Source organism: Entelurus aequoreus, linkage group LG16, assembly GCF_033978785.1.
Source record: "Entelurus aequoreus isolate RoL-2023_Sb linkage group LG16, RoL_Eaeq_v1.1, whole genome shotgun sequence".
Classification (NCBI taxonomy): domain Eukaryota; kingdom Metazoa; phylum Chordata; class Actinopteri; order Syngnathiformes; family Syngnathidae; genus Entelurus; species Entelurus aequoreus.
Genome location: NC_084746.1, coordinates 40,290,581 through 40,304,090, shown reverse-complemented (window position 1 = coordinate 40,304,090; position 13,510 = coordinate 40,290,581). Strand labels below are relative to the sequence as shown.

Here is a 13,510-nt window from a genome sequence, read left to right as displayed (position 1 = left end):
CCCACCACGTTACTGGCCTTCTCTACCAACTTGTCCAGTCTGTTTGCGTCCCTCAAATACATATAATACATGTATAATACCCTATACATGTATTTTTTTGTATATTCTGGGGACATTCAATTATAATTATCTACAAAGCCGGGGGGTGTATATTGTAGTGTCCAGGAAGAGTTAGTGCTGCAAGGGGTTCTGGGTATTTGTTCTGTTGTTTTTATGTTGTGTTACGGTACGGATGTTCTCCCGAAATGTGTTTGTCATTCTTGTTTGGTGTGGGTTCACAGTGTGGTGCATGTTTGTAACAGTGTTACAGTTGTTTATACGGTCACCCTCAGTGTGACCTGTATGGCTGTTGACCAAGTATGCTTTGCATTCACTTGTGTGTGTGAAAAGCCGTAGTTTTTATGTGACTGGGCCGGCATGCAAAGGCAGTGCCTTTAAGGTTTATTGGCACTCTGTACTTCTCTCTACGTCCGTGTACACAGCGCCGTTTTAAAAAGTCATAAATTTTACTTTTTGAAACCGATACCGATAATTTTGAAACCGATACCAATCATTTCCGATATTACATTTTAAAGCATTTATCGGCGCATATCATCGGCAGTCCGATATTATCGGACATTCCTACTTTAAAGAGTTGAAATTAGTGCAGTCAAACAATGAATTTTTAAAATCAGATTGCCGTACTTACCAGGTTATATAGTCCACCGGTATTTAAGCCGCACCCACAAAATTTTGGAAGATATTCACTGATGCTAACGATGCTAGCTTGATTACGTTACGATAGCGCGTACAAATTTGCATTAAAACACTCCCACAGACATCATACATTAAGAGTTAACCAAGTATGAATTGTTTAAGTTATATTGTAAAACTTCCAAACGTCGCTTGGAGTGATGAATGAAGAATCTTTTTGAGCCGAAACGCCGGGGACGGGAAGTTTATTTTCAACCTGCAGCACCTACAGTGGGCAAACTCGTCCAAAAAATGGCGCCATAGCACAAACAATAACATCTGTCTGCGTCTTTGCCGGTGTAATATGATACCTATTTGTTGAATGCAAAACATTATGGCCGTTAGCGAAGAAAAATCCATGAATTAGCCGCACTGTTTTATAAGCTCCAAAGTTTGTTGGAAAAAAGTAGCAGCCTATAGTCCAGAAAAATACGGTAATCACACTTTTGAATAATCACAGGCTATTACTCGCTTGCTTAATTTAAATGATCTTAAAACCACATTTTTTAGATAAATCAGTGTCAGAATGTCATAATAAAACATTTTTAAAATGTAAAAAAAAAATTGTTTTACTTACGTAATTTATTCGCTCAAAACTTGGCAAACAATTGATCTAAAGTCCTGTCAGAGTGTATTTTGTAATCAGTCACCTCACTCATCTTGGCATTGTTGTATGCACCTGATCACTGCCTGCACAACAAGCCACGCCCCCGTTCAGGTAACTGTCCACAGTTTGGAGAAATAAGCATCCGTGGTCAAAATGAATTTAGTGATTAATGTGCGTTTATACATGATTATTGTGGTGATTCACATGAGTTCACTTGTTCATTTTCAAACCCAAGTTCAAATAAAAAAAAAAAACAACATTATATGTTCGGTATAATTGTTTAGAGCTAAAGTTTATTGAGAGATTTGAGCAAAAAAACCAAAAAAAAACTTTTATGTCATATTTGGCTTGGAAGCATTTTTTGGATAACTGCCGGTGTATCGTACACCTGGGAAATAATTCTAAAATTTAACATGAAAAAAAATCCTTCTTAAGAAAAATCATGTAAAAACACAGCATCAGTCATGGCTAAACCTACAGTAAAAATGTCCTGGAATGACAAAAAAGTCAGCCTTTGACCCTTAATGTTTTAACAAAAATACCGGTAAAAATATACATATATAGATAATAATAATACATTTAATTTTTAATGCACTTGTAATCAAACAGGATCTGAAAGTGCTACAAAGTTGACAACAAGGTGAAGGAGACAGAACATTTGGAGTGCATGAGAAATTGGAAGGAAAACATAGCTTTCTTTGAGTGTAGAACCCAACACAGCAGCTGCAGAACCACTGTTGGAACAACAGTACAACAGCATTAGTGTAACCGACAGTGTAACACCCATGAGCTTCACACCAACAGCTAAGGAGCACTACTGACATTTTAAAGTGCATGCAGAGCTGCTGAGTGCTGACCACTCATAGTTGAAATGCAGATACTGCCTTTGTGTGGACTTAGTATCATCAGAAGGTTGCCTACAGCCTCAGATCTTCATCAGAAGGTTGCCTACAGCCTCAGATCTTCATCAGAAGGTTGCCTACAGCCTCAGATCTCAGATCTCCTATCCAGGAGATCGCAAAAAGCCGCTGCCTGACCAGGGCTCAGAAAATCTGCAAAGACTCCCCCCCCCCAAGGACTGTTTTCACTGCTGGACTCTAGAAAGAGGTTCCGCAGCCTCCGAAGCAGAACCTCCAGGTTCTGTAACAGCTTCTTCCCTCAGGCCGTAAGACTCTTGAACGCATCATAATTAAATTATCCCCTCAACTCCCCCCAAAATGGATTAATTCGCTGGAATAAAAAAGACAATATAACATACATCCATAAACGTGGATGCATGTGAAAAAGTGCAATATATTTATCTGTACAGTAATCTATTTATTTATTTATATATGCACCTTATTGCTTTTTTTTATCCTGCACTATCATGAGCTTATGTAACGAAATTTCGTTTTTATCTGTACTGTAAAGTTCAAATTTGAATGACAATAAAAAGGACGTCTAAGTCTAGTGTAAGTCTAAGATAAAAATAATGCACCCACTAAAAGCATCTTGGCGTTTAATTGAACAGCGGTATTAATCGGTACATTAATGGTCTGTTGGATCAATATAGATGGATATAAAAGATCAATGTAACAGAATAATGGTATTAATCGGTACATTTATGGTGGGTTGGATCAATATAGATGGATATAGTAGATCGATGTAACAGAATAGTGGTATTAATCGGTACATTTATGGTGTGTTGGGTCAATATAGATGGGTATAATAGATCAATGTAACAGAATAGAAACATCAAAGCAGCAGAATCACATACTAGTTAGTGTATAGGCAGAAACAGTTGCTAATGTTGGGGGACAGCTGACAGTGGTTCCTTCCAATCTGCCATCTGTCCCATGACAACTTTTACTATAATACTCCTCATCTTGTTCTGTTCACGTTACTGGTGTCAGGGCAGCAAGGCGAGAGACACTCTCATGTCTACAAGTCCAAACTAAATAGTCCTCTTCTTTTCCTTGTGTCCTCTATGTGTGCCCTCCTCACCACCAGCCCTGTTTAACCTTATTCCTGTGGGTCTGAGAGTGGTGGCCATCCAAGGAGTGAAGAGTGGCTTCTACATCGGCATGAACGGCGAGGGCATGCTCTACAGCTCGGTAAGACCCAAACACGTGCATTACCACTTTTTGATTTATCCAGCACACGTTTTGTCTTGTCCTCTTGAATGAATATCCAGCATAAGGAGCCCTTCTGATGGACTGTTATTGTGTTGTTGTGCACCACTTGTCCTCCCACTTTGTTCATCAAGCATGTTTTCATCATTTGGAAAGTTCAGGACACATTAAGCTTTTCTGACTCACCGTTGTTTGAGTCTAATGCTTTCAACTTGGAATGAAAATACCGGAAAAAAGCTGTTGCCAGGCCCAGATGCGAAAGAAGAAAGGAATTAAGGTTAATACATTACAGCATATAATATAAATTCCCAGTACTTTGCAAATATGCCCCCCTAGAAGCTTTTTTAAAAACTGCATATTTCATAAAGCAGTTGTTCTCAAACTTTTTTCACCAGGTAACACCTCACCTCAGAAAACACTTGGCTCTTCAAGTCCCACCATAATGACAACATTAAATACAGTAGTGTAGTAGACCTAAGTATTCATTAAGTACCACCATAATGACAACATTAAATACATTAGTGTAGTAGACCTAAGTATTCATTAAGTACCACCATAATGACAACATTAAATACAGTAGTGTAGTAGACCTAAGTATTCATTAAGTACCACAATAGTGACAACATTAATATACAGTAGTGTAGTAGACCTAAGTATTCATTAAGTCCCACCATAATGACAACATTAAATACAGTAGTGTAGTAGACCTAAATATTCATTAAGTACCACCATAATGACAACATTAAATACAGTAGTGTATTAGACCTAAGTATTCATTAACTACCACCATAATGCATACTTGCCAACCCTCCCGTTTTTAGCGGGAGAATCCCGGTATTCAGCGCCTCTCCCGACAAACTCCCGGTATTCAGCCGGAGCTGGAGGCCACGCCCCCTCCAGCTCAATGCGGACCTGAGACTGAGTGGGGACAGCCTGTTCTCACGTCCGCTTTCCCACAATATAAACAGCTTGCCTGCTCAATGACGTCATAACATCTAGGGCTTTTAGAGAGTAGAGTGGACAACTGCGCACACAACAAGGAGACGAAGCAAAAGAACGAGGAAATTACAGACATGGCGACGCCGTCGACGAGCAAGATGAAGAAATACGCTTGCAAGTTCCAAAACGAATGGAAACAAGAATTTCAGTTCATCCAGGACAGTTCGAAGGGGAAGGTGTATGTTGCCTGTAAATATGTAGAACAGACTTCTCCATTGAACACCGTGGCCAAAATGATATACTCATCATGAACGGAGAAGTTAAACAGGACAATACTGCCATCTAATGGATAGCCACCGGTACACGGAAATTCAAGTATTTCTTTTATGTAAATAAAATAAATAAATATATATATAGCTAGAATTAACTGAAAGTCAAGTATTTCATACATATATATATGTATGAAATACTCGAGTTGGTGAATTCTAGCTGTAAATAACCACGCCCCCAAACAAGCCCCCCCCCCCCCCATCCACCCCCACCCCCTACACCCCACCTCCCGATATTGGAGGTCTCAAGGTTGGCAAGTATGCCATAATGACAACATTAAATACAGTAGTGTAGTAGACCTAAGTATTCATTAAGTACCACCATAATAACAACATTAAAATACAGTAGTGTAGTAGACCTAAGTATTCATTAATTACCACCATAATAACAACATTAAAAAACAGTAGTGTAGTAGACCTAAGTATTTATTAAGTACCATCATAATGACAACATTAAAATACAGTAGTGTAGTAGACCTAAGTATTCATTAAGTACCGCCATAATGACAACATCAATATACAGTTGTGTAGTAGACCTAAGTATTCATTAAGTACCACCATAATGACAACAATAAAATACAGTAGTGTAGTAGACCTAAGTATTCATTAAGTACCACCAAATGACAACAATAAAATATGTTAGTGTAGTAGACCTAAGTACTCATTAGGTACCACCATAATGACAAAATTAAAATACAGTAGTGAAGTAGACCTAAGTATTCATTAAGTACCACCATAATGACAACATTAAATACGGAGACATATATTTTTACACAGACAAATCATAATACGGAAAGACATATTTTTTTGCACACACACAAATCATAATACGGACAGACATATTTTTTTTACACACACAAATCATAATACGGACAGACATATTTTTTTGCACACACACAAATCATAATACGGACAGACATATTTTTTTTACACAGACACAAATCATAATACGGACAGACATATTTTTTTGCGCACACACAAATCATAATACAGACAGACATATTTTTTTACACACAGACATATCATAATACTAACAACTTAAAACACAAACATGCAGATCTGATTACACACACACGGATTGATATACAGACAAACACATGGGAATTGGTTTACACACACACAGATTGGGATACATGTTTGCAAATAATTTTGCTAAAGTAACACTTCCATAGAAAGTATCCAGTAACAAATGTGTTAGGATCAGAAAAATAACAAAACATTTGTCATTCAATCATTATTATACTATTATCAGTATTAATATATGATCTGTTATGAATGATATACATTTTTTATATTATTGTGATGACAAAAACAATTACTATTACACTTTTTCAGCCCTTTGAGACACTTGTGATTAAGGGCTGTATAAATAAACTTTGATTGAATTATTATAAATTTTTGAAACTGCTTTTAAGTGCTGTACAGCGATTTTACCAAAAAGTGCACTATAAATTTTTTTTATTATTATTATTATTTATTTTTTATATTATTGCTACTGATGCTACTTCCCAATAATTATAATATTTACATTCATATTATTAAAGTCACTATTCCACAATAATATTTTGCTTTATATTTTTTGTGGAATTAATTTGAGGTTCATTAAATGTAACATTTTAATTCTTTCATTGGGTTCCAGCAGTGAAAGTCAACGCTGAGCGGGGGTGTAAATATCATGCGGGTGGATTGTAAGGATGTGAGAAGCGCGCACAGGCGAGTGTGGGAAGCGGATGGCTGGGTGGGGGTGGGTACAGTCAGTCACGGTTGTCATGTTTAATTTCTCTGCCTTTTACAGCAAGGTTTGAGGTTTCTGCAGCACGTTGCAATGTTTGACATGCAGAGGAAGTGACAGAAATATATACAGTAGAATCGGGAAGATTACATAATTTCCCAGTCTTGTGATGCTTATACTGTAACCCAGTTGAAAGTTATAGGAAAAAAAGAAAAGGGAGGGACTATGCTTGTCATCATTAATGGAATTCTCAAACTGCCCATCAGGTCAACATGTTGATTTTGTAATCTTCATAAAATGTGAAGGACAGTGTGTTAGTTGCATGTATTGATAACGGAGCAGTTATTAGACGGATCCAGATGGCCAACCTTGTGCTTGAACGTGGCAGTATCCACTGTCATTTCCATCTCAGGACTTGACAATTAGTATAAACACGGGACAGCACTTTCATTCATAACTTAAGACTCATAAAGTGTGCTCCCAGTCTTATTACAACCCTCCTCCCAGCTGCACAATGAATGTTCAATAGTGCACAGGCCGTGTGATTCATTGAAATGATTCCAAATTGAGGACGCTCTCTGACCCAGACCCCCTTCCTGAAAGCATCATTTGTGTCCCATGGCATGAGGATGATTATGAATAAGAAGCCAGGCAGTGCGCTCGTGTCGAGCCAACAGCCATGACACTCCATCCATCCTTTTAATTATCACTTTTATGTGCGGGAAAATGCCATTTTGACCGTTTCCGCCGTGTGCGATGACAATGTTTGTCCAAACGGAGTGCGTTTAACGTGACCGTGGAAAGGGCATTTCAATTAAAGACATGATGGACATGCACTCTGCTCCCATATGGAGCAGGTCTGCTTGCAGGGATGGGAATCCTGGGAAAATCAGCAGAATGCAGGAACTGGGCCTTGGAGCCTCAGAGTGCCACAAAGTGCTCACATGGGCCGAATTAGCATACAGCATACAAAGTCCGTATTCCTTCATCTGAGTATTCAACAGCACAGAGAATTTGTTATGCGATTGAAGAGGAACATTTGTGCTCCTTTAAGACACCACATATGGTGCAATGACATAACCTTCACTTTTTGCTAGTGCTGTCAAATGATTATATTTGACATACATTAATCACACTTTTGAATTTGGATTATTCATTATTAATCACGGCTTGTATCTGACTGCATCGTTTAAAAGGGTCATATTATGTTTTTTTTTTCTGCATTTAACACACTTCCTTATGGGCTCCCCAACCTTTTTTGCACCAGGGACGGGTTTAATGTCGGCATTATTTTCAGGAAGCGGCCTTCCATGTGTGGGAGATAAATTAGCAAATAAGTGCATGAAAAAAGTTACCATAACATTGAATTAGTGGGAGCCCTTGGCCTTTTTTCTTTGCAAAAAATCTCTCCACTGACTTTTGTTTTTGACTCATTTTTGCTAGTAGTAGGCTTTTTTTGTCTCTAGTATGTGATGGGTTATAGGTGATACATCACATTCAAGGACAAGAACATAGAGATATAATTCAGCTAGAAATACTTGCCATTAGTTCCAATAGAATTCTATTTCCATTGTAAAAGTGATGTATTCATATTTTGTGCAATATTTTATACGTAGATACACTAATGTTAGCTTGTTTTGGTCCAATGTTGCATGCATAAGTACATGTGTTATTGCTCACTGCTTGTGTAATAGGACTATGTGCGATAATAGCAGCACTTTAACTTAATAGGCCAAAGGAGATGTGCATTTTCTTCCTTCAGCACAATTATTATGTGCAACAATTTAGCACTTCTCCATCTGCCTTATGCACTTGAACCACTATGGTCACTTTGTTCCTGATCTTAGGTCACCAACCTGCCTCCGACTTCAGATGGAACTTACTATAGCTTTTGGCTACAATTTGTCACCTTTACATTTGATATGTTTATTAGTGTGCATTGTCCCATGTAACAAAGATGTAACAAATATAACAAATGGTGACTTCCTATCAGGAGTTTTATAATACATCAAGCCAATTGGTTGGACCGGCCAAAGTTAAGTAGGAGAAAATGTCTCCGTGTGGCCCGGTAGCAAATGTGTCACGGACCGGTGTCCGTTCTTTAGTCAAAATGTTGCATGGATTACGTTTTACAAGCCGTTTTCTGACCGTCTCTTCAGGATGCACGGTCTTATTTACTGTATGTGCCTCCACTTGGACTGTCTCTTCTCCCCGTCAGCCATGTTGTAGTTTTTAGCACTTCCATATGGAGTCTACTGACAAATATAAGTTATAACTATACGCTACTTTGTATTAGAAATGGCAACAGCAGAGGATGCATGTGCATGTACGAGCCAGTCTCTCAAAGTAAGAACTGAACTGGGCAAGAAAGCATTTAGCTTTTCAGCACCGAAGGCTTGGAATAACCTACAATCGAATATTCAACTTCAAACCCTTGTTACATTGAATGAGTTTAAAGCTTCCGTGGAAGGACTGCAGTCTACCTTGTCTGTATGCACATGTGTCATGTGAGCAAGTTTTGATGTTGTAAATTTGATGTTTTATGTGTTGTTTACTGTTTTTAATGTAACCTTGCTGCTGCCCTCTTGGCCAGGTCTCCCTTGGAAAAGAGATCTTTGATCTCAATGGGATTTTTACCTGGTTAAATAAAGGCTAAATAAAAAAAATTAAAAGTCTGCCCCACACCAAGAATATCGCGAGAAAGAAGGAGCTTATTGACTACAGCACAAACTACAATGGTGGACTCGCACTAAACTCTTCGGGTAAATCTTGACCATATATGGAGATATCCGCCGACATCGTTCTTGGGAAAAACGTCACAATTTGGGCAAACTCCAAGCGGCTTCATTGGAGGAAGTATGAAGGAAGGCAATATTGTTTTATATATATTTACGCCATGTTTCCATGGTTTGATTTCTAATTTTTGGGACTAATGCAGATCCCAATTACATAAACACAAGTACCCAAAGGTAAGAAAAGTTGTTTTTGCATCAGAGGTCCCCTTTAAATAAACCTTAAAAAAGACTCCAATACTTTTACGTAAATGCAAATTTACTATCAGAATGTCATACAGGAACATGTGTTTGTTTTAATTGAATGCACGTTATTATTATGCTCAAAACTTGGTAACAGTTTTATCTAAAGCCCTGTAAAGGTGTATTTTCACCATATAACAACCATCCATGGTTATGGTAAAGGAGCAAGTGTGGCATGATTAATCTACACAAACATGATGAATTAATTTGTTGTGATTAATCGCATGAGTTAACTCATTAACCCTACTTTCCTTATATTCATTACACAAATTTCGACATAACGCGGTCGTTGGGGTCCACAAAATACCAGTCACGTTATTCTCAAGATTGCGTTACATAGAAATCCTTTTCTTTTACACTTTGAATTTGGAAAACGTATGCACGTAGCTCGGCTGTCTAAACCTGCTCGGTGGATAATGCCCCCACGTAACTTCACATGAATGGTGTATTGTCCTCCCACATCGCAGGATGGCACTATCCACCAATAGGTTTAGAGATAACCGAGTCAATATATTGTTATTTTTAATTAGTTTTTTTTTTTTATTCCTTCTTTTTCAAGACTTTTATAAAGATTTATAGTGCAAGTTTGTAAATACGCGATCATTTGATGACAAACAACAGCATTGACTCTAGTGGAAAAAAACTGGCGAAAATTCCGCGTCCACGGCACGATTGCGTTATATAGAACGTTGCATCATATTGAACTTAATACTTTTATCTTTAGTATTTGCCAACAGCCCCCTCATCACTTACAGTACCAAGATCCAAGCTGGTTTTATTGATGTATTTTTTTGCCGCCCTCCAATATCCCAAGGATACACATATCTCTCTCCTGGGAGGTAATTACTGAGGGATATCCTCCTATTTCGCTCACGCTTCCCTCACTGCTCCCATTTTTTTGTTTTGCCTTGTTGGAAAAGAGAAGTTGCAGCGGCACGGCAACGTGAGATTTAAGAAGCCATTTTGGTGTTCATCAGTTAAAGTGGTTGTTGATTGGCTTGAGCCTTGTTGAGGCTTTAGCTGATGAGGCTGTGGGTGAGCGGGGTGATGATGATGCTGGTCTTAACCATGTTAGTGTGTGTGAGGGCTGAGCCGCTACAATGAAGAGATCCTTTCCATTATTCATAACTTCTTCTCAATATGACCTAGTTTGCCGCACACAGCAGTAATCACGACTTTATCTGTCGGTTTGTTCATCTCTCTGGCTGTCCGTCTGCAGTTAAACCTTCACTAAAAGTCCTGAAGGAGGAACAGTGGCTGACAAAATGGTTTTATGAAATTTTGCTTTGTTCACTCACCCCTAACCATAGTGATGTTTGTACAGTACGTAGTCCTCGGGTAACGATTATCATTCCCCTCAATCAGTCTGCTTAGTTTCAAGTGCATTCCTTAATTGGTCCGTCTGTAACATGCCGAAGCTGTTTGTATTGGAGATGCCTTTAACAGCGTGTTTGTCTTGATATGTTAATGCCTTACATTTTTTTTGTCTTCTGTTCTAATTCTAAACCAGGCAGTTTGTGCCGTACAATAATCAACAACTAAAAAATGCCTTAGACTTGTCAAAAATAATTTTTGGTTATTCAGTGTTTCTCTCCCTGACCACAAGGTTATTAGTCTGTGTTTGTGGTTTGAGTTCAGTCATTTATCATCACTGTCTTCTCTGCAAGGACTTCAGCAAGGTCAACACACAAGCACATTCTGGCTCTTTGGAGTGAGACCGGGAAAAAAAAGACGAGCAAGGAGGAGCGGTAAGGGGGAAAGAAATGGGGAAAAAAACAGTTTAAAGAATATACCAGTCTAGAGCAGCCCTGACCTGAATCCTTGCCGGAGTATGAATGAGCTCCTGGGAGTTCCATGGCAGTCCTGGGATTCTGTGTTAACGCTGAATATTTTGGGTACAATAATGGCACAGACCCAAATTCAAATGAAAGTTCTTCGCAGCCTCATCCAAAGTCAAAGAACACCTGTCGGCGAGCACTGATTAGGATGCCAAATGCGTTCAATCCAGTTCTGCTGGTAACCCACTTCCATATCAGTTTTTTTCATTGACGTTCCCTTCATCCACCAAACCACGTCACCCCTTCGCCTTCACAGGCACACAAATCACCCAGTAATTACATACCTAATTAATGCTGATGAAGGTGTGAAATCCTTAGGAAATCATCAAAACTGAGCTCAAAAGGAAGGTTAATAAATCCCAAGGTGGAACAAGATTGGAAAGATGCCCTGCGAGGTTTTATACACAAAGAAGTTAGAGCCTCTACTAGATGGCAGTGGGTACAAAGCAGGGTACACTTAGGGTCTCATTTACACTTAACCGATGTTGATGCCAGATGGGTACTTTTGAATTGGCACTGGTGCTTAAACCTTAACAGAGCTAATACATACTTAAAAAGGGACAACAGAATAGTAATTTAAATACAGTGGTACTTCAACTTAACAGTGTTTTGGAGATACGAGCTGTCACTCGACTAGTTTGTGTGCTTTAAGTTACAAGCATCCCTGCCAATAGTCGGCATAGAAAATGTCACAGTGAACCTCGTAAGATCGGAGCAAAACATCTGGCTAGCATTACCTTATAGCTAGAAATCTACCTAACTTTGTTTTCCAACCATGGGAAGGAAGAAAGTGAGGCAACATTGATTTGAGATGCAAGTGTTTTGAGTTAAGAACTCTGTCCCAGAACCATTTTAGCTCGTAAGTTGACTATTGTACTTCAATAATATACACAAAATAACAACTAATTAACAAGTTCAACATTAATAATATATTTGTCATATTATTGCAGCAAAACCGGCTGCAATATAGAACAAATTTGCAAAAAAACAACCTGTTTGTGTTGTAGTATGCTCCTCGCATAATTGGTGCATATTGAGGAAGTGTTCTGTTGCTTTTGTGGCTAGCGCTACCTTGAAATATCTGTGTGTGCAGTGTTGGACTTGAGGCCTGCTGTTAGCGTGTAAGGATCGGCAATAAAGAGTGTCAGACTCTGGCTACGTTCACACTGGATGGTACCATGCCCAATTTGGATTTTTTTTAAAATACCAGCTTTTGATCATGTGGTGTTTTATTTAAACTGCCTAAAAATGTGCGACATCTTTGTGTGTATAATGTGAACAAATGAATCAATGAACTAATGCGCAAAACATGCCGATTTGTGTTGATGTCAGTCCTGGCACATTTGTTGCAATTTCAGGGAGTCAACATTTATTATTTCATGCAAGAGATAAGAAGAAGGCAAACATTTTAGCTGTGGTAGTTAGTACTGAGCAGCGTGTTGGTGACTCACACACACACGATATATATATATATATATATATATATATATATATATATATATATATATATATATATATATATATATATATATATATATATATATATATATATATATGTATATATATATATACACATATACTGTATACCGTACTTGCCAACCCTCCCGTTTTTAGCGGGAGAATCCCGTTATTCAGCGCCTCTCCCGACAACCTCCCGGCAGAGATTTTCTCCCGACAAACTCCCGGTATTCAGCCGGATCTGGAGGCCACGCCCCCTCCAGCTCAATGCGGACCTGAGACTGAGTGGGTACAGCCTGTTCTCACGTCCGCTTTCCCACAATATAAATACGCTTGCAAGCTCCAAAACGAATGGAAACAAGAATTTCAGTTCATCCAGGACAGTTTGAAGGGGAAGGTGTATGTTGCCTGTAAATATGTAGAACAGACTTCTCCATTGAACACGGTGGCCGAAATGATTTCTCAGTCATGAACAGAGAAGTTAAACAGGACAATACTGCCATCTAATGGATAGATAATTCAAGTATTTCTTTTATGTAAATAAAATAAATATATATATATAGCTAGAATTCACTGAAAGTCAAGTATTTCATATATATATATATATATATATATATATATATATATATATATATATATATATATATATATATATATATGAAATACTCGAGTTGGTGAATTCTAGCGGTAAATAACCACGCCCCCCGCCCCCTACCCCCCACCTCCCGA

The 13,510-nt window shown here is 38.3% G+C and overlaps 1 protein-coding gene across 6 annotated transcripts in view; it reads left to right on the top strand.

Annotated features, from left to right (window-relative positions):
• The window catches only part of fgf12a (fibroblast growth factor 12a), a 105,132-nt gene that overhangs the window by 66,419 nt on the left and 25,203 nt on the right, over positions 1 to 13,510 (top strand). For all 6 annotated transcript variants that reach the window (XM_062022839.1, XM_062022838.1, XM_062022841.1 and 3 more), the window contains one exon: positions 3,329 to 3,432. In XM_062022839.1, the coding sequence (XP_061878823.1) occupies positions 3,329 to 3,432 (104 nt within the window). The remainder of the gene's footprint in view (positions 1 to 3,328; positions 3,433 to 13,510) is intronic.